Raw genomic sequence first — 20,582 nt, 5'->3', positions numbered from 1 at the left:
CTCTGCACAGTTGTTAGGACTTTTCCCTGCAATAAAACCACTCCCACAAAGACTCTCCGTTCCCTACCTCGGGAGCTTAAAACCCTTCCCAGCTCAACCAGGATGCTTCTTGCTCACGTCAGATTCCAGGCCGGAAAGACTGGCTCCTAACTGATCTGAGCATAGGAGACAAAAAGGGATCTTTTGTACCGACGATCAGGTTGAAAGTATCTTGCACTCTCCTGCGCGGTTAACAGCACAGACATTGCCAGCCCTCTTGTTTACAGGTGTCTCCACTTTCCAGAAATGTGGTTTCCAGAGCTCTAAAAAGATACGCCGAATTGTTTTCCCCTAAAGAAACTTAAAGTGGGGCACCTGGGTGGCTCAGTGAGTTGAGCGTCCGACTTGGTCTCAGGGCATTGATCTCGCGGTTCACGGGTTTGAGCCCCACGTCCGGCTCTGTGCTGACAGCTCAGAGCCTGGAACCTGCTTCGAATTCTGTGTCTCCCTCTATCTCTCTCCCCTCCCATGCTCGTGTTCTGTGTCTGTCTCTCTCTCAAAAATAAAGAAACATTAAAAAAATAAAAAAAAAAAAGAGACAAGCCAGTGATGGCCGTTTTCTTCTACCCTCTGGCTCTGTCAATAGGCACGATCTCTCCTGAAACACACACGAAAGAGGACTCTTGCTTATGTGCAAAATTTCACACAGGTATTTGTTGTACTGAGAACAGCCCATCTCTCTTAGACTACGAGGAGCCTGCCAGGCACCCAAGGGGTCTCCCTACCTCTCCGTGGCCCCACATGGAGGGCTCGGGTCCGATTAGCTTTCCCCCAGGGTACCCCAAACATGAGCTTGCTGGATGTGCTGTACTCAGTCACAGTAAACACCTGTTAGCGTGGGCCAGGCGGGGACAGGGACGTCCACGCGGAGCCGTCAGAGAGGAATCCCAGCAACGCAGGCTCACACGGGACTTGCTTTCCACCGGGCCCTGTTCTAGGTGCTTTATGTGTATTTTCTCCTCACGGCAAGTCTGTGAAGTAGATCCTATCATTTTGCCCCCATTTGACAGAAGAGGAGAGAGAGGCCTGAGGGGGCCAGCGTTAAGTGGTGGAGGTGAGGTGTGTGCCCAGGCGGGCCGGTGCCCCAGGCTGAGTTTTATTCACCAGACCCTACTGCCTGTCCCACAAGGGGGTGCATTTTACGGTCGCGGAAACTGTCTAAGGGGAGAAAGGGAAACCACAGACCTCCTAAGTCACTGGTGTCTTGTCTAAGGTACAAAGAGCACAGTGTAAAATGCCAGAGTCGTGCAAAATGGAGACATACTATGGAGGGTGGATTGGAGTTTGTAGGGATCAGCGGAGGTGCTGCTCTAAGTTAGGGGAAGGCGTTCTGAAACGGAAGTCGGCCTCCTCTGCCCCAGCTGAGGGCAGGGATGGGCTGGCTTGCCACCTTTCTCCTCTGCCACCCGTTCTAGGTTCCTTCCCCCCCCCCCACTCCCCCCTGACCCGCCCCCAAATCCTCAGGAGCTCTTGAAAAGCACTCCCCTTCACTTAAGAAATAACTCCGCCGCCCCACTCCATCATTGTTCGCTGGAGGAAATTTATGACCGGCCTGTCCAAAGAGTCAAGAAAAAGTACATAAATCATCTTCTACGAGTTTAACGGCGCTCAGAAAATTGCTGTTCTCCTTAATGTTGAGCTGTGACACGTGCACACTTGCACAGGACGGGCGTATGAAGGATACTCACACGTGCCAGCCAGGGACCACCTCTGCCAGGCAAAGGGGATGACGTCAGCACCCCCGACAACCTTCCCGAGGGGCAACTGCTAAATACCCGGCCGTGAGAACCCATTTTGCCCTCACAACTCGTGGATCCTGGACTAGTGCCCGGCTGCAAATCTGCCGTCGGGCATGTTTGGTCCAGAGCCCGGAAGGCCCCCGTGCTGAGTGATGAACTCAGGGAGCCCCCGGGGGACCCGTGTAGCCCCCAGCCTGCGAAGCGTGAGGCCTGAGCCCTGACAAGGAGGAAGGCCCGGGAGCGGCCCGAAGCACACATTCTAGCAAAGCAAGTTAGCATCGGCTTCAGGGTCTTACTTGTAGTTTTTCTCCCAGAATCTCACCGGCCTAACGTACGAGGTGATGAAAATGACACTCCCGAGGAATGGACTCAGAGGGGTAGAAAAGATTGAGGTGGCCATCGTCTGGAAGAGAAGCATGGCAGAATCTGAGCGTTCTGAGTTAAGGCAAAAGAAAAAAAAGTTTCTCAGTGTTCTATGTCTAAATATTATTTCAGATTTCGACTCGTTTATACTAAAGCTGTTTTCTCGCCAAGGAAAGGAAGGAGGCCATATACTGGATCTCTCTTATGTACATAGTTGGAGATATAAAACTTTCAATAGTATCCCGCTAGGTCTGATTTCACCAGCACGAAAACCAAATGATTCTCGTAAAACCCCCAGCGGTCTCACTGTGATTTAATATCGAAGGTTTGAAGAGAACACTTTCTTTTTACCAGGATATCATTAGCTGCACGAAACACACTGTGCTACATTTACTAAGGTATTAAGGGGCTTCGTAAATAATTAAAATTAAATTCCACTTTTTAAAAGAAATAAATAGTGTTGTTAGAGAAGGTAGCATCTCTGTTTCTCCAGGAATCTTTCCCCACTATCCAAAAAAATATACATATTCTTTATGATATAGTGAATACCAATGGCTCAATTCAAGTCACATCTGGTTTGTAGCTAAAACTGTGTGCCCATGAAGTCACAGCATTTTGCACCTAGTATGGGTTTCTCATTTACTGGAGGGACTCAACTTTTACACATCCTGGGTGATCATTAGTATAATTGTTTAATATGAAAATTAGTACTGCTGTCTTTTTTGGAGTAAGACCAATTCACTGATCCCTAGAAATCTGAGGAAGGTGCCACAAGGGCTGGTCCCTCCCCAGTCTCTCCCCATCATTGGAAGGCTGCTCCCAGCTGCCAATCACATGTCCCTGTGGTGCAGGGCAACAGAGGGGACCCGTGGTGGGGGGTGGCAGAAGCCAGCGTGGTGCCTTACATAGGCACACTGTTCCTTGTCCCTTGTCCCTGTGGCTGGGGGCTTGGAGCATCCCACTACAGGGCTGATCTCCCCACCTGGAAGGGGGTTTTCTCACTGCTACACAAATGAAGGTCTTATTTCTTTAACCTGTGTTCAAAAGGTTCTGGCACAAAGAAAGAAACGCCTCGCACAGACAGAAAGTCGCTATGTCATCGCCAGCCAGAACGTAGAAGTAACCCAGGCATCTAAATGCCTTCATGTGCCATCAGCCATGTGATGGGGGAGCGGGGGCCGTACGGGACCTTACCGCCCACTGACAAGTAAATCCAGAAAAGGATGGCCTCTCTCTGTCACAGACACTTCCCCATGCATTTTCATAGACTTAAGCATCCGAGTTTTGCTTCAGGAAGGAGTGTGTCTTCCTTTTATTTTTTTCAACTCGCTATTTACTTCCAAACATCTCTGGGAGTGAAATGACATATCCCCCATTAATAATCCATTCTGGTGCTGAGTTGTTTTGGTATCCAAAAGGTCTCTATTGTGCTTCAAATTAAATGCAATTCCTTTTATGTTGACCTAGGTTCCACTGGAGAGCTACTGAACAATGGAGCTACCTTGATAGCCATTAACACCCATCAGCTTCCTCTTCACTGGAGAGCTGAAAATAACTAAACACCTCGGTCACAAAACACACCAAATTAACCATGCCCCTTGTCACAGGAAGAAAAGGGAACTGCATGGCGGAGGTCCTGGTGTAGAGGTCCTGAAAAAATGTGAGAAGGCAAAGTCACGGGGAGATTTCTCTGAGGTAAGGAAGACAGGAGTGCAGAAGGGGTTAAGTTTACACCCTTAGGCGACAGAGGGCGTGGGGGGGGGGGGGGTTGAAGAAAAGCTGGGACAAAGACCAGTGGAGCTGGGACTGGGTAGAACACTAGCCAGGCTGGCACTGTTCTTTTTGACTCTACGAGTTTCCCCCAAGATTATGTTGTCCATTTTTTTTTAAATGCCAGAAACAATTATCCAGAAATGAAGCAAGGAAAGCAGTGTGAGACTGTAAATCAAGTTCACTGTGGTGGGGAAGGAAATAAAGTTGAACAGGCCAGAGGTAGGGCAGCAGTGAATATGTTATTTTATTTAGGGAAGATCAATAAAGAAATACAGCACACTCGGGGCAAATATGAAAGCCTGTGACCATAGCTGGTAAGGCAATGTCAAGAAACAGTGACTTCGCGAGCAGGCACGTGGAACTTTCTTTGTTTCTTACCAAGGGAGAGGTGGTGATTCCATCAAAAGCTTATATTTGTGGACATTTAATACCTGGGCACCTGGATGGCTCAGTGGGTTAAGCGTCTGACTTCAGCTCAGGTCATGATCTCACGGTTTGTGGGTCCGAACCCCCCACTGACAGTGCAGAGTCTGCTTGGGATTCTCTCTCTCTCTCCCTCTCTCTCTGCCCCTCCCCGACTTGTGCTGTCTCTCTCTTGAAATAAACTTAAAAAAATTAAAAAGAAAACATCTATGTCAATCCTTAAAGTTAAAAACAAATCATTTGAAGCTCAAAAGGATATACCAAACAGAAAGCAGCCTTCCCAATACACACATTTAACAGAAATAGTCTGGATGGGTCTAATTACTAGAAGACAATGGTCTTGCATAGTCTCTATACATAGGAAAAGGGTGAGCATTCTTCTCTGTCTCTGGAGGTTACAAGCTCAGAAACTAAGAGAGGCTACCAAGGGAGAAAGCATGCTAGTACTGGAAAAAGTAATTTACTAAACAGTGCCCTGCTGGCCTGAACGCTAATTCCGTTCCAAAATGGAGCAAATTAGTCCCTTCTTGGAGCCAGGATTGAACCCACAGCTTCTTAATAGGGTGATAAAACAATTAACAATTCAAAATTAGTCAAGAGCCAGGGCTGCTGTTTAGGAACCTCATAGCCTTGTCTTTTTTAATTTTTTATGTTTATTTTTAAGAGAGAGAGAGAGAGAGAGAGCGCCAGCGGGGGAGGGGGCAGAGAGAGAGAGGGAGACAGAATCCCAAGCAGACTCCACACTGTCAGAGTGGAGCCCGAGGAGGGGCTTGAACTCACAAACAGTGAGATCATGACCTGAGCCCAAATCAAGAGTCAGATGCCCTACTTACTGAGCCACTCAGCTGCCCTGCTCATAGCCTTGTCTTGAAGGCATGCATATATATATATATATATATATATATATATATATATATATGCTTTTCTGAGCTATTTATCTCATTGTATTTGGAACAGTATGATGTTGGCTTCCCAACAACAAATATCCACCTTTACAAGTAGTCAGGGATGGGAAGGTGCCCTTGGATAAGGGGGGGGGGGAGCTAAAAGTCCTGAAGCTGTCACACAACTGCAGCGGTCAGGCTCCGCCATCACTTGGAAGGTCTGTATCTCAGGAAAAGGGAGGAAGCGGATGTCACTCTCTGGGACACTTTTAGGAACTCAGCATGGGGATCAATCGAACGTTCTAAAACAGAGCTACCAAATGCCCAATGAAACCTACATCTCAAACATGTTCTACTTCTTTGAGAACAAGTTCGCCCATCAAGAAAGCACTTAGATTTAAGACGCACCCTGTGCAATCTGAGGTAGATGCTCACACTACTTTTATTCTTCCAGGAGATATTAAGTGCCAGATATGAAGTGCTTGTGTGTGAACCCTCAACACACAAACAGGTCAGGTAATTGAAAGTTATGGTTCCCAGAAGGGTCTTAATTCAGCCACGAAACCACAAGGAGTAATTAGCATCACAGAATGCCCTTAACAAGGCATAAATAGGCACAAGAAATGCTACAGATCTACATGAGACCAGAGTTAGGATAAAATTGGGAATCATAACTTCAAGTTTCAAATTCCTAGTGCAACTCCTTAACCGGAAATTTGCATCGCCTGACAATTTTTATTTAATAAATAGGCTTTAAACTCTAGATAGGATGCCGTAGGCATGCTTCAGAAATCAAATCACCTCACTCTTTCATTTCACTGTCTTTGTTTCAAAGGACTCTTTAGAAAAACTAAAATTACTGGTATTACAGAAAATGATTGGAGTTAAAGGGGAAAAAAAGTGGTGTAAAAGCTCCCACTTTTGCATTTTTTTTTCCTTAGCTTGTTCTACCAAATAACCTTGAAACACTCCAGAAATATCAATGCAGGTCTAAGAATAGGAACACAGAACAATGTGCCTTGTAAGGCCGGCTCTTGGCATGCTTAAAAAGATGCTTTTGAACAAAGGAGTCTGGAGAAGGGCATTTTTAAAAATCTAGAATATATTATCACTTCATGATTATCCCAACTACGTTTCCATCCCTGCACACGAAGGTCAGGTCCCAGAGACTGTTTATGAGTCGTCTTAATGAGCCTTGTGTGAATGTCGTCTGAGAGGAAGCTCCGGAAATGCAGGTGACACAGGCCAGTGGGATAAGAATCCTGGTCAGGCTTGTGAAGATGGACATTCCAGGATCCACCCCCTGAAATGTGATTTGAAAAGTATGTGCTGGGCTCAGGGATTTCATTATTTAATAAGCCCCTCCTGGATTCTGATACAAGTAATCCCTGAAACACATCGTGCAAAGTACAAGGCTAGGAAGTATAAACTAGGTGGAAAGGAAAACATTTGAGGGCAGATTTTAGGCCCAAGTCAAGGATATTCTTGTTTAATGTCTCTCTTCAAGAGTATTTTTTATTAATCTCTCTCTCTCTCTCTCCACATACACACACAATTTAGCTATCTGTGTCAAAGTGATCTTTTTTTTAATTTAAAAAAATTTTTTAATGTTTATTCATTTTCTTTGAGAGAGAGAGAGAGAGCAAAGCAGAAAGCGAGTGGGAGAGGAGTGGAGAGAAAGGGAGACACAGCATCCAAAGCAGGCTCAGAGCAGGTCAGCACAGAGACCCATGTGGGGCTCGAACTCGTGAACCGCAAGATCATGACCTGAGCCAAAGTGGGACGCTCAACCGACTGAGCCACCCAGGTGCCCCGTGTCAAAGTAATCTTTAGAAGGAGCATCTCAAATTCATTTTGAAGTAAATTAAAACTAATTATCATTATGGAAACAATTAAAAACATACAAGGAAACCAAATGAAGCTACGAACAATAAAACTATGCTTCTTGGCTAAGGGCAGCTACAAAACAAAATCATAAATTATTTTTTTAGTCTTTAGGAGACTTTGGGTATTGCTACTTATATCTAATTCTGAGTTTTTGAGTATTATTCAGGTATGTGATTACCAAACTCTATCACAACATAATGTTATATAACCTATAACAGTGTATCAGATACATCAGCTCTATCCAGTGTTTAATAATAGCAAATCGATTTGCACAATTTTGCACAAGTTAACTGAACTATTTAAGCAGTGACTTTCCATTTAAAAGACAGGATATCTTAATGCAGATCTGGGTGTGGGAAATGAAAGAATCAAAATAAAAAAAATAAAGTAATCCTGGAAATGCATTAAGAAGCAGGAAGAGTTCAAAATTAAGAAACATCTTTTAAGGCTAAGTGGCCTGAGGGGAATCCAAAGTGCCTCCCCATGTCCCCATTAAAATGTAATCTTAAAGACTTTCAAATCTTTTTATTGCCAGGGTTCAATGAAAAGCTTGCATCCGTAAAATGTGAATCTCAGCTCGCGGGTGAAAATAGAAGCAGAAAGGATACGAGGGACTGCAAAGAGCTGAGCAAACACGTGAAATGAAGAACCCCAAGCCATCTGCCAAGGAGCCACGTATGTCATGACGAACTGTAGCTTGTGAAGCAGGTCCTCGAGCTGTAAGCAGAAGAAGAAAAAGATTCATCAATTCATCAGCGTTGACAACCAGGGTGGGAGCCGAGTCAAGGTCACCTACAGCGAGGAGGGGGCAGCGAGGCTGCTGTTCCTTGTCTTGCTCTGACCTTCCTTTGTCCTTAACGCAAGGCAGCTGTTTCAGGAAATTCTAAAACAGCAACAAGATGATCCGAGTGGTTCACGTCTCCAGGGTAATTACTCCAGCCGACAGGTGTGGTGTATGTGTGTGCCTCTGCCTTTCCCGGAGGAACACTCACTCAGTTTGGTGTTCCATCCTTCCTATTGGGTCTTGTGGAGGAGAGTCATACAAAAACCTATCATCATGGACACCATTGGAGCTTTTGGGTATGAAGTTCGACTTAAAACTCTTCAGTGGCTCTTGCTGGAGAAAATAGTTCCGTGCCACTGAACTGCCCGGTACAAAGGGCTTTAGAAAGCCGGGAAAGGATATGGAAGCTGTTGCATTCACTTGACAAGCCAGCGCAAGCCCAACTGAGTACTGGGAAGTTGCCGTATGCGGATTGGGAATGAACACAAAGGAGACACATGCTCAGAGGTTTCGGCTAGAGATTCAGAAGCTGTGCCGAGGATGGACAGGAATGGAGGGGCCTGGCTAGGGAACCTCTGCTTCGTGTTAAGAAGTAACTGATGAATCCCAGATGCAGAATTCTACTTCTGTTGCTTCCACATGCAGGAAGTATCCTACCAGCATGTCGCCCCAAACTCCACATCTATACACTCTTTGTCCACAATGGAGGCTTCAAATGGCACGATGGCGTTTGTTCCCAGACTGGCTAGCACATGAGATAATAAAATACATTCACCAAGGCCGGGATGTGAAAAGAGAAGAAAAAGCCAGAATTCTTTATTAGGCTCAACAGGTGTTACGTAGGACAGCAGAAGACTACAATGAAAGGAAGGCCAAGGTTGGGAAGTAGGGCCATTAAGGAAAGATTCAAAGAACCAAGATAATTTGGCATTCCAGCAAAAGGCCAACCTTGTGATTTTGGAACCAAAAGATGAGGTTGCTCTGAATTGTTCCATGAAAGTGGAATAAGACAGACGAGGCTCATGACAGTCCTCTCCAAATCTTCCTGCCGCCTCTCTTGTCTCCCTGTTCTCTCACAAACCCCCTGGTGCTGGAGACTAACTCCCGGGCAGACTTAAGTACTGTCGGACACTCTGCGGAAGATGAACCAAGGGTAAAAGTCCTGTCGAAGGCACAGCAAACACGGAGTCCTGAAGGGGTGAGAGGCACCCGGTGAGGAGCCGAAACCCTGGTCTCGGTGTGTCCACAGACCCAGCGATGACGCAGCGAAGGTGCAGAAAAGGATGGGGGAGGGCCACCGTGCGGGGGCAGGGAGAGCGAGAGGGGCAGGAACGAAATAGAGAAAGTGGGGAGGGCAAAAGAGAGAAGGACAAATGGAGGAGAAAGCTGATGGGCTTGCACATGAATACCTGTTAAGGAATATGAATCTGGGCAAGAAACTCGGACGTCTGGTTTTTGCTGATAACTTTTCACTTTCTTTACGCTTGCTCACACGCGTCGACTGCAGAGGGCTGATTGCAGCTGGCTTCCAAGTCCACAAAGCCCACTTTAATTTTGACCCTGGGGTTGGTGGAAGCTTCCTGAATCCACTCTGGATGGGACGGCACCGTGACTTAGACATTCTGACAGTTGGGAGGACAGCGGTTTATTCCGCTGTCTGCTTGAGGTAGCATCTCTTAGGTGCACAGAGTAGTCTTCTACCCACCACCTGATTTGCCACCAGTCAATAGATGCCTGGTACACAGTGAGACAGAAGGTTCTAACACAGACTCAAACCCTTGACTCATTTCTGTTTCAAAAGAGAGTGTTTTCTTTAAAGGCCGCTATCATTTCCTTTCATCCCCGCCATGAACCCAACCGGAGGAGGAACGTGCTAATTACCAAGAGGCAGACACTCAGCACGGGACACCCGACACTAGATTACATCAAAAGCCAAAGTCCTGAGGAGTGGTGCCGGGCCGTCTTGTCTTAACTTGCTCCTATATGCCTAACCAAATTCTATCAGGCAAAATGCCGCTGGATTTGAAACCCTCTCATTACTCCGTTGTCAAGGATTCTTAGTCTGGTTATTCAGAATTAACCTAGTGACTCACGCCTAGGTGAAAACTACAAGCACGGACAAGATGATCTCATGTGATGTGTGACCCCCCAGATACCCTAACAATGAATCAGGGGTTATAGAAAGTTACTCCTGTAGGGTTTTCGGTGCATGACTATATCCTGGGAGGCTTTTAAGCCACCTTGTGAAAAGCTGATAAGTAGGTCAGGCATGGCAACTACAATCACACAGGCAGCCCCAGGGAAAGGCTCATCTGCAAGTTTAAAGCTCTGAGTGAAACTTTGCTGCATTATGATTCAATGAATCTATTACAATTATTTTTTGCTTAGCACAGTGACTTGTATTTACATATAAGCAAAACCAGTAATCAGGCACTTGCACGTTCACGCTCTAATTGCAGCTGAGGCCCCAGGTATCTTTGCTCCTTTCCTGTGTCTATGCCTCGGTGTTTTTCATTAACATCATGAAGAATAAAATACAAGTTCTGTGAAAGATTTTCAATATGCAGCTCATAAAATAGACATTGCTGTTCTCATTGAAGAAGCAAGAATCCCTGAATGCCAGTTCTTTGTATACCTATGATTCCTCCCCGACACAGTAATTTCATCTCCTCTGCAAAGCCCAACAGAAAAAGCACACGATGTAGAAGGGTCAGCCGTCAACACAGTGTAATGTTTAAGAGCACAGGCTTGAGGACAGGCTGCCTGAGTTTGAATCCTAGCTGGCATCTGCTGTGGGCATCTCTACAATGTCATCTGACGATTAAATGACTTCATTTTTGTTCAGGGCTTAGAACACTACCTGGCAATTATAAGTGCAATATAAGAATCTGACAAATAAATGTTAGGACAAGCAGATGTTTTGTCTTGAGGATGTACTTAGCTCACAATCAGGAAATTCTAGGACCCCCCCTTCCTCACTAAGCTTCTTGAGATTTCTCAAGTCTAGGTCCTCCTAGTTTCCAGAGGAGGAAACCAGACTCTGAGAGGCCACATGGGTGCTCAGTCACTGGCCCATGTGAAATCGGGAGGTCAAAGTTCCTGCCCGGTTCTCTGCCTGAGAACCTAAAGACGTTTCCTGGAGGCTGGGAGCCCTTCTTAAATACAGCAGAGGGAAAACCTGGCTGACGTGAAGGAGCGGAGAACGGCTTCTCTACCCTGGCTTTCCCGCCGACAGGCAAGGGGCAGGGTCACAAGCGTGGACACAACAAATGTGGCTACGGCCCCTATCAGGGACCTCTTCCCCGTGTGCATGGTGACAAAGATCTCTGATCCATCCTGGAATGTTCCTTTCAGTATACATGCCCAATGAATAAAATAGGATAGTCCCCAACAAGCCTGGCAGCAAGTAGATCACAAAGGCAGGCTTGGGGGTTCCCTGCACTTCTGGAATGCACAGATCCGAGAGGATGGACACGGCTTCTGTATTTTCTTTCCAGATGTGTGGAGAGGTACGTCCAGGTTAGAAAGACCCAACCTCATATTTTCCCTTTACACTTTGTCCTCCTCTTCAAGAGTGACATCAAGGGAAAGAATGAGAAAATCTGTGGGTATTCAGAAGCTGATGGTGTCTAAGTGCAAAAGGAAGCCTACATATCGCTCCTTAATGACAAGCATGTATGAAGAGGCAGTTTACACCCTATTAGGCCATTGTGTATAAAATCATGAAACAATCAAGACACGACTGATTCAAGGGAAAGAGCAACACTAACACCTTTCTAGTAAGCACTGCCACATACAGCCTACCACTGCCCCAAAGAGCTTTAGATAGAAATCCCGTTTAGATTAGCTACGAAAGCACATCTCCACGGGCAGCTCAAGGCCTCTGTTTTTATGAAGCTTATCCCACTTCTAATGTTCTGCTTCCACGATCTTAAATCTCAGCCCTATTAAAGCACAATAAACTTCACAAGTTACCCAAGTAGGACTAGAAGAGAAAACAAAATCATTTGGGTCTTTTCCACCGAAAACACTAGGAAAAGAGCAAATACAAATCACACCGGCATGATTCTGGTTGTTTGCCAAAGGAAGACACCATAAATAGTCTCACTTCCAATGACCCTTTTTGGAAATATCTTTCAATTAGGTGTAGACAATGCTGGTTTACCTCCAGTATAGACAGGAAACCCAAACTGCATAAATTCACAAGCTCTCCTAAAACAGTCACTAAAGAAAGATGGCCCAACCCATTTCCTTGCTGCTACATTCGGAAATAAGATGTATGCCATCTTTCTTCAGGGGACTCCTTCCCTGCCAACAAAATAACTCACACTTTTTGAACATTTTGATATTGAGCATTATCTTCGGGAGCTACACATATGCTATTCCATTTGAATGAAGTGGAATTTTTCTTCCCAATCCCAGCCACCATTTTTTCTCCCATTGCTAATCCTAACCTTAGCCTTTCAATCCCCCAGATTAGTTCTATCACTTACCTCTTTTCTTTTCTTTTTCTTTCTTCCTTTCTTTCTTCTTTCTTTCTTTCTTTCTTTCTCTTTCTTTCTTTCTTTCTTTCTTTCTCTTTCTTTCTTTTCTTCCTTCCTTCCTTCCTTTTTTTCTTTTCTTTTCTTTTCTTTTTTTCTTTTCTTTTTTCTTTTTGCATTTTGTTGTCAGATTCAGCTAGTTTCATTCTTAGAAAGATATGCAACTTGTGATTATTAATGCCTGACTCTGAGCAGACATGCAAAGCTGAACGGAGTGCCAGAAACCAGCTGCTGAGTTAAAGGTGTCCTGAGGTCAGAATGAGAGAAAACAGGGGCACCTGGGTGACGGTTAAGTGTTCAACTTCAGCTCAGGTAATGATCTCATGGTTCATAAGTTCAAGCCCCATGTCGGGCTCTGTGCTGACAGCTTGGAGACTGGAGCTTACTTTGGATGCTGTGCCTCCCTCTCCTCTGCTCCTCCCCAGCTAGCACTCTGTCTCTGTCTTTCTTTCTCTCAAAAATAAATAAACATTAAAGAAATTTTTTTTTAAAAGAATGAGAGAAAACAGAGGGAGCAGCGGCTCTTGAGTGCTTGGGAAGGAGGTAGAGAAATGGGAAGACATCTGGAGGTTTAAGGCAAGCAAGTTGATGAGTTCAGGTAGGAGCCCAGCTGAGGAATTAAAAGTACGGGAACAAAAGAATTGGGGAAAACGATCAGACATTTTGAGGCACAGGTGGTGATGTGAGGAGTAGAAAAGTATTCAAGAAGGAATGGAAAAAGTAAAGCCAGTGACACCTCAAATGTGGGATACCACATTTTGGGGGGAGATGGAACACCATTTTACAGAGTAACGGATTGATAACAGCAAATATGATACTTAAATACAGGTTCATTGCCTTTGAAACATAAATAGTCTCAAACAAAGGCTGACTATAGGAGTTAGAATTTTGTAAGTCAAATAAACATATTCAGGCAGCATTATAACTGATTCCAAAACTGAATTTCAGAAGGTCAGAAACTAGTTGTACCTCTGTCTACAATGTGTGTCGGGAGCTTATTAAATAGCACACAGTTTAGCAAAATATTACAGTGCTTCAGGGAGCATGGTAATGCACAAAGCTTACCAGCCCACTGTAAAAATAATATAAATAATCTAAGAGATTGTATGGAAAAATGTAATTAATAATTGAAGTCAAAAGAAGGGAAAGCCTCCAACAGTCAGAACCAAAAGGGGAGTTTAAAAATGAGAATAATAAGTCTGAACTGACCCTGGAATGACCCCAAGACGACACAAAGGTAGATGCTGTGGGCCTTGGGAGTTGAGAGCTTGGATTATAATGGACTTGAAGGGCTGCCATGCACACACAAAAAAAGTGAATTGGAAAAACCCAACCTATCAGTGCTTGGAAATAGCAAAAAAAGCTTGCCTTCTACCTCGTGTACAGTAGATAAAAATCTGCCGTCCACAATGTCCACAATACACCAAAACCTTAGCCGTCACAATGCAGGGGAGTGGAATTGAAGTTTAAACTATTCCAGAAGCATGGGAATACCAAACCAAGTGGCTATAACATAAAAAGTAGGGGAGGATGACAACACTTTCTTGCAAAAGTAAATGCACCCACAGTCTTCAGGGACACTTCCACAACCAGAAGATATGGGCCCCCCACAGACAAAACAACAAAGATCAGTCCACACTGAAAATTATAAACTACCAAATTATTAGCACCCCAAGAATTTTATGCAATGCACTGATGTAAAACAATCTAAATGAATGAGCAAAGAGCCAACATAAAAGTAAACAATAATAAAAGAGTTACATAATATGAATAATACACAAGTGGAATTGAAAAAGAAAGAAGTATCAGTTGTAGGAGCAGAAAGTGAAGTCATTAAAATAAAGAGCCCCGGGAGGTGGTTTAAAAGCAGATTAGTTACAGCAAAACAGAAAGTAGAGAAATGGAAGACCTGAGTAAGTTTCCTAGACAAAGCACAGAGAGATTAAAAGATTTTTTTTTTTAATTGGAAAGGTAAGAAACATACATGACAGAATAAGAAGACATAACATACGTCCAACTGGAGTTTCAGAAAGACAGTGCAGAGAGAAAGGGGCAAGAAAAATATCTGAAGGGCAAATGGCTCAGAATTTTCCAGAACTGAGGAAAACATGAGTCCTTGATTGAAGAAGCCGATCAAGTCCCATACAGAATAAATGAAGAGAACCCACTCCTTATTGCATATGATAGTGAAAATGCATAACATCAAAATCAAAAAGAAAAATCTTTTTTACAGATTACCTGCAAAAAATTCTGGATAACAGCAGACTGCTCATTAGCAAAAATACATGCCAAAAGAAATAAAATAATGTTTTTAGGTGTTAAGAGTAACTATCGGGTTAGAATTTTTACAGAACTTCAGTGTCATTTAAGTGTGAGGTGGAAACAAAGACCTTTTCAGACAAAGACTGAGAGAATTGATTACTCATAGAGCTTTGCAAAAACAAACAAACAAACAACAACAAAAAAAAAAACAAGTAAAGAATGTGCTTCAGTAAGAAGAAAATTCAACCCTGAAGGAAGATAGAACATACAAGAATAACGGTGAGAAAAGAAACTGCTAAAATGTTAGAATGTCAATGTTGGAATTAATTGTAAAATTAGTCATAAAGATAGTAACTCACTTGAAGGTGTAGTCAAGTACTGATATCATAAATATTTAAGATATGAGAGGAGAATCTGGAGTTAAAGTGTTGAATCTTTGGATTGTTTAAGAGCAGGGAAGAGATTTTAATTAATTTTATATGCTAATCACATGTGCTTATTAGTAATTTAAGAGTAACCACTAAACCACTTAAGTTTTCGATCTTTGCTGTGTGTCAGAATCACCCAGAGAGCCTGTAAAACAAAGATTCTGGTTCCCACGGGCAGAGGTTCTGACTCAGTAGGGTTAGGGTGGAGCTCAAGAATAACTTCCCAGGTGATGGGGACGCTGCTTACTTGGGAACCACACATTGAAATTCATTGCATTGAAGGACCAGAAACACAATATTCAACTTCCAAAACACTAGAGGAGAAAAGGAATTTAAAAAAAAAGTCTATTCCATTCAATGGAAGACCAGAAAGAAGGGGCGAGGGGACAAAGAAGAAGCATATATATGAAACAAAAAATAGGACAGAAAATAGTACAAACATATCAGTAATCACTGATTAAATATTCAAATATAGGGATTCTCCATCTGTATTAAAAAGAAAAGTTTTGCTTTTATAAGAAATATTAAAATGACTTAGAACCTTTTAGGTAAAAGGGTGGGAAAAAATAAAGATACCAGGTAAATCCCAATCAAAAGAAAACTTGCTTCACTATATTAATATTAGACAAAATTGGCTTTCACTCAAAAAAGGAAAAAGATCAGTACATCATGATAAAAGAGAACAGTTCTCAGGAAGATGACATAATTGGAATGAATTCACTTAGCCAAATAGTTTCAAAATATCTAAAATCAAAATGAACAGAATTACAAGATTACAAATCTACAATCAGAAGGGGAGACTTTTAGGACATGCATCTCAGAAAATGATAGTTTAAGTAGACAAGTAAAAAAGCATATAAAACATTTGACCAACAGAATTCATAAGCTTTGTCTAAGAGATATGTGTATTAGAATCCTGCATCGACCAAAAGAGACGAATATAATGTTCAAGCATACGTACACTTAAAAGAGTTGATGACTTACTTCAAAAGAAGTCTTAAACAATGCTAAGAGTTAATATGCAAAATGCATTGCAATTACATTGAGTCAGTAATAAAATGATGGCAAAATAATAGCAGCAATCATCACCAATTTTGCATTCAGACATAACATCAAAAAAACCAATACCGATGAATTAAAAATAAACGGTAACACATAGAAAATACTTAAAAATGATTGACAACGGGCACCTGGGTGGCTCAGTCGGTTAAGTGTCCGACTTCAGCTCAGGTCATGATCTCACGGTTTGTGAGTTTGAGCCCCGCGTGGGGCTCTCTGCAGACAGCTCGGAGCCTGGAGCCTGCTTTGGATTCTGTGTCTCCCTCTCTCTCTACCCCTCCCCTGCTCATGCTCTGTCTCTCTCTCAAATATAAAAAATAAAACATAAAAAAAATTAAAAATGAATGACAATTAAAAGCAGTAAGACCAATCATAACTTGTGGGGCTCAGCTAAAGCGCTCTGTAGAGGAAAAGATATAGCCTTACAATGTGCATCTTAGAAAAATCACAAAGGTTATATTGGGAGGACATTTTTAATACAAAAAAATGAATAAGAATATCACAAGAAAGGAAAATATAGATGTTCTTATCTATTAATATACATATAGAACTCCTTAATAAGATATTTACAAAATGAATCTATAAATGTTTAAAAAGTAATCCCGATCAAATTTCATCTTCTAACAGTTTAAGATTAGAAAAATGTGAATATAATTCACAACATGAAGAAAGTTAAAACCAAAAGACCATATGATGCTCAATTTGTACAGGAAGGATGTTGAAAAATAAATTCAACACTTATTGAATCGAATCCCTTCTAATCTAGTAATAAAAGAGTTCTTCTTAAACCTGATAAAGGACATCAGTGCCATATTACATTCAACACCACACTTAACAGTAAAACGTAAAATATCAGAATTACTCAGGCAAGAGGTATCAAATGAGATGAATTTGATTAGCCTCCACCAGAAAAGTGAAAAGAGAACCATTAAGGGAGACTAAAACTAGTTTATAGTTTATCATCTATTAAATGCAGTTTGGAAAGTTGTTTAACTGAGGAGAGAAATACAAGTGATGCAGGATGAGAGTACCCAGCAGGGGTTGCCTACTTAGGCAAATGAATGTGCAGCTACTAAACGAAAATGCCCTGATGCTTTGATTAGCCAACTTTATGCAGCCAGATAAATTCAGACCCCTAGGAGAACATGAAAGAAAGTATTAGTCATATTTCATAACTGCTAATTAGGGTATCCATAAATGCAAACGAAGTCACCATGGCACATTGAAATTTTATAAGCTACCAAGAGCTATGAATGCACAAAACTAAAAGGTCTTGTCAAGACCCCTGGGAACCGGGAATTGACTGTAACCCAGCATCTACGGGTTGTGTGTGTTTCTGTTTCTGGTGGACAGCAGGAGTGAGGGTGCAGGTAGCTGGGGCAGTGCGTCCCTGAAGAGGGAAACAAGGACCAACTCAAGGTGGAAGAAACAGGAGATGATGAGAGTAACCACTGAGAGTGTGACCTTTGTTCTTTAAGCAAACTGACCTTGGAGTGAAGCAGTAGAAATATGGTAGTTTATGCAGACATCCTGCCTTCCTTTTCCATTCCTTAATCCTTTCCACTTCTTGTGGGAGCCTTCATTCAATTATTCTATATAGGATAGAGTTTTTCGGTCTTTGTTTTGGATTTTATTTCAGAAAAGGCAGTTTCTTGGATTGTTTGATTTAAGGGGGCTTCCTTCCTCTCGAAGGTCCACCACAATTCCCTGGGTGGCAAATACTGCCTTTAGGAAGAGGGTGCAAGGAACAAGTTCAAAAGCCTCTAGCAGGACACAGGGTGCTGCCTGGACACATGTAGCATTTTAATACGAGAAGCAAATAAATACTCTTACGTGCAGCTGTGAGGCAGCTTTGCTCTGGCAATTTGAATGCGCTCCTGCCCAAGCCATCCACCGCGTGCCTCCAGTACATCTAATGTACTCTCCTGACATTTTATACTCATACGAACATTCCCTCAGTCTAGTGCACAAAGAAACAAGGTGATTCATACAGTGATGCTCCATATAATGAAAGCTTTCTGCTTTAAGCACCTAGACTTTCAAAATTTATGCTGCTTTTAATAAAAATGTAATAATACAGTCTCACTTTAAAAGTACCAAGTAGTTCAGGGGCACCTGGGTGGCTCAGTCGGTTAAGCGTCCAACTTCGGCTCGGGTCATGATCTCATGGTTTGTGGGTTTGAGCCCCATGTCAGGCTCTGTGCTGACAGCTCAGAGCCTGGAGCCTGCTTCCGATTCTGCGTCCCCCTCTTTCTCTGCCCCTCTTCTGCTCACACTCTGACTCTGTCTGTCTGTCTGTCTGTCTCTCTCTCTCAAAAATGAGTAAACATTAAAAATTTTTTTTTCAAATACCAAGTAGTTCAGAATTACATAAAGTGGAAGCAAAAAAGTTTGGTTACCCGTCTCATTCTGATCTAACTACCAGTTAATGATGGCTGAGGAGTTATCCTTCTTGGCATTTTCTATACATGCATGTGTACAAATGCATATGTGTATATATATATATTTATACACACACACACATATTTATATTTATATTTATATTTATATTTATATTTATATTTATATTTATATTTATATTTATATTTAAATTGCATTAAGGGGTGCCTGGGCAGCTCAGTCAGTTAAGCGTCCAACTCTTAATTTTGGCTCAGATCATGATCTCACGGTTTGTGGGATTGAGTCCCATGTTGGGCTCCGTGCTGACAACACAGAGCCTGCTTGGGATTCTCGCTCTACCTCTCTCTCTCTGCCCCTTCCCCTGCTTGCATGCACACACACGCACTCAATCTCTCAAAATAAATAAATAAACTTTAAAATAAATAAAAATAAAAATAAATTGGATTAACAATATCCACTCCTCTGAAACTTGATGCCTCTACCTCATATGTCCAACATCAGTACAAACTACTCTACCTAACACCTAACTAGCTGCCTAACACTCCATTGCTTGGCCAGACAATCTATTGAATCATTACACTACTGATAGACATCTAGGTTGCAAAAGTTAATTTAAAACCACAGCTGGACGGGCGCCTGGGTGGCTCAGTTGGTTAAGTGTCCGATTTCAGCTTAGGTCATGATCTCGTGGTCCATGAGTTCCAGCCCTGCATCCGGCTCTGGGCTGACAGGTCAGAGCCTAGAGCCTGCTTTGGATTCTGTTTCTCCATCTCTCCCTGCCTCTCTCCCACTTGTGCTCTGTCTCTCTCTCTCTCTCTCTCTCAAAAAATAAACTTTATTAAAAAAAAACACAGCTGGAGAAAGTTTCATCCACTTATCTGAGACATCATACAAAGCCAGCGAAGTGGCTGTTAATCCACTGCACTCACTGGACTTTGACCTCTGGGGTGGTATATGGTCTGCAATGGGCCCCTAGCCACATACAGAGCGGGATGTGAGACTATGACAGACTATGGCAGACTGTGACACTGCCCTCTGCACATGATAACTGAGGGCAGAGTAAACAGGGTCTGAGATACAGAGAGCAGGCATAGCTCTGCACTAAATCTCTACCAGAAGGAAAGGCATGCTCAGTTCCAGGCATAAAAACTATTTACTTTATTCTCTATGGTCCTCCACAAGATGTCTAGCTTTCAACCAAAAAAAATTATGACGTATACAAAAAGGGAAGAAAAGGGGCGCCTGGGTGGCGCAGTCGGTTAAGCGGCCGACTTCAGCCAGGTCACGATCTCGCGGTCTGTGAGTTCGAGCCCCGCGTCGGGCTCTGGGCTGATGGCTCGGAGCCTGGGGCCTGTTTCCGATTCTGTGTCTCCTTCTCTCTCTGCCCCTCCCCCGTTCATGCTCTGTCTCTCTCTGTCCCAAAAATAAATAAACGTTGAAAAAAAAAAAAAAAAATTCAAAAAGGGAAGAAAAAAATGCACTCCTAAAAGACAAAGTAACAGAGCAAGAGTCAGATATGACATTTAGGCTGGAACTATCTGGTAGGAAAGTTGAAAGAACTATGATGAATATGTTAAGGGCTCTGACAGCAAAAGTGTACAATATGAAGGATTAGATGGGTAATTTCAGCAAAGGGATGGAAACTATAAAAGAAAGACTCAAATGGAAATGAGAGAAATGGAAACACCATAACAGAGACATTGAATGCTTTCAACAAGCTCATCACACTAACAGAGTCAAAGGAACAATCGATGAACTTGAAGACAGGTCAACAGAAATGACCTAAACTGAAACACAAAGATAAAACTGAATGAATTCAAAAAAGAAAGTACTCTTACACTATACCCAAAAGTAAATTGAAAATGGATGAAAGACCTAAATGTGAGACCTGAAGCCATAAAAATCCCACAGGCAGTAACTTCATTGACATTGGCTGTAGCAAGCTTTTTCTAGATAGGTCTCCCAAAGCAAAAGAAACAAAAGCAAAGATAAACTATTGG

The 20,582-nt window shown here is 42.7% G+C and overlaps 1 protein-coding gene across 1 annotated transcript in view; it reads right to left on the bottom strand.

The window, feature by feature from the left end:
• Nucleotides 1-20,582, bottom strand: part of PCNX2 (pecanex 2) — a 300,801-nt gene that overhangs the window by 83,577 nt on the left and 196,642 nt on the right. The window contains exons 22-23 of the mRNA XM_047088754.1: nucleotides 7,717-7,825; nucleotides 2,075-2,204 (exon numbers count right to left, since the gene is read on the bottom strand). Of these exons, the coding sequence (XP_046944710.1) occupies nucleotides 2,075-2,204; nucleotides 7,717-7,825 (239 nt within the window). The remainder of the gene's footprint in view (nucleotides 1-2,074; nucleotides 2,205-7,716; nucleotides 7,826-20,582) is intronic.

This window comes from Lynx rufus, unplaced genomic scaffold (genome assembly GCF_022079265.1).
Source record: "Lynx rufus isolate CCGP_SWC_20201006 ecotype Redwood Valley unplaced genomic scaffold, mLynRuf1.p SCAF_25, whole genome shotgun sequence".
NCBI classification, from domain to species: Eukaryota; Metazoa; Chordata; class Mammalia; order Carnivora; family Felidae; genus Lynx; species Lynx rufus.
Note: the sequence above shows the minus strand (reverse complement) of the source record. Positions and strands in the feature narration are given on the sequence as shown.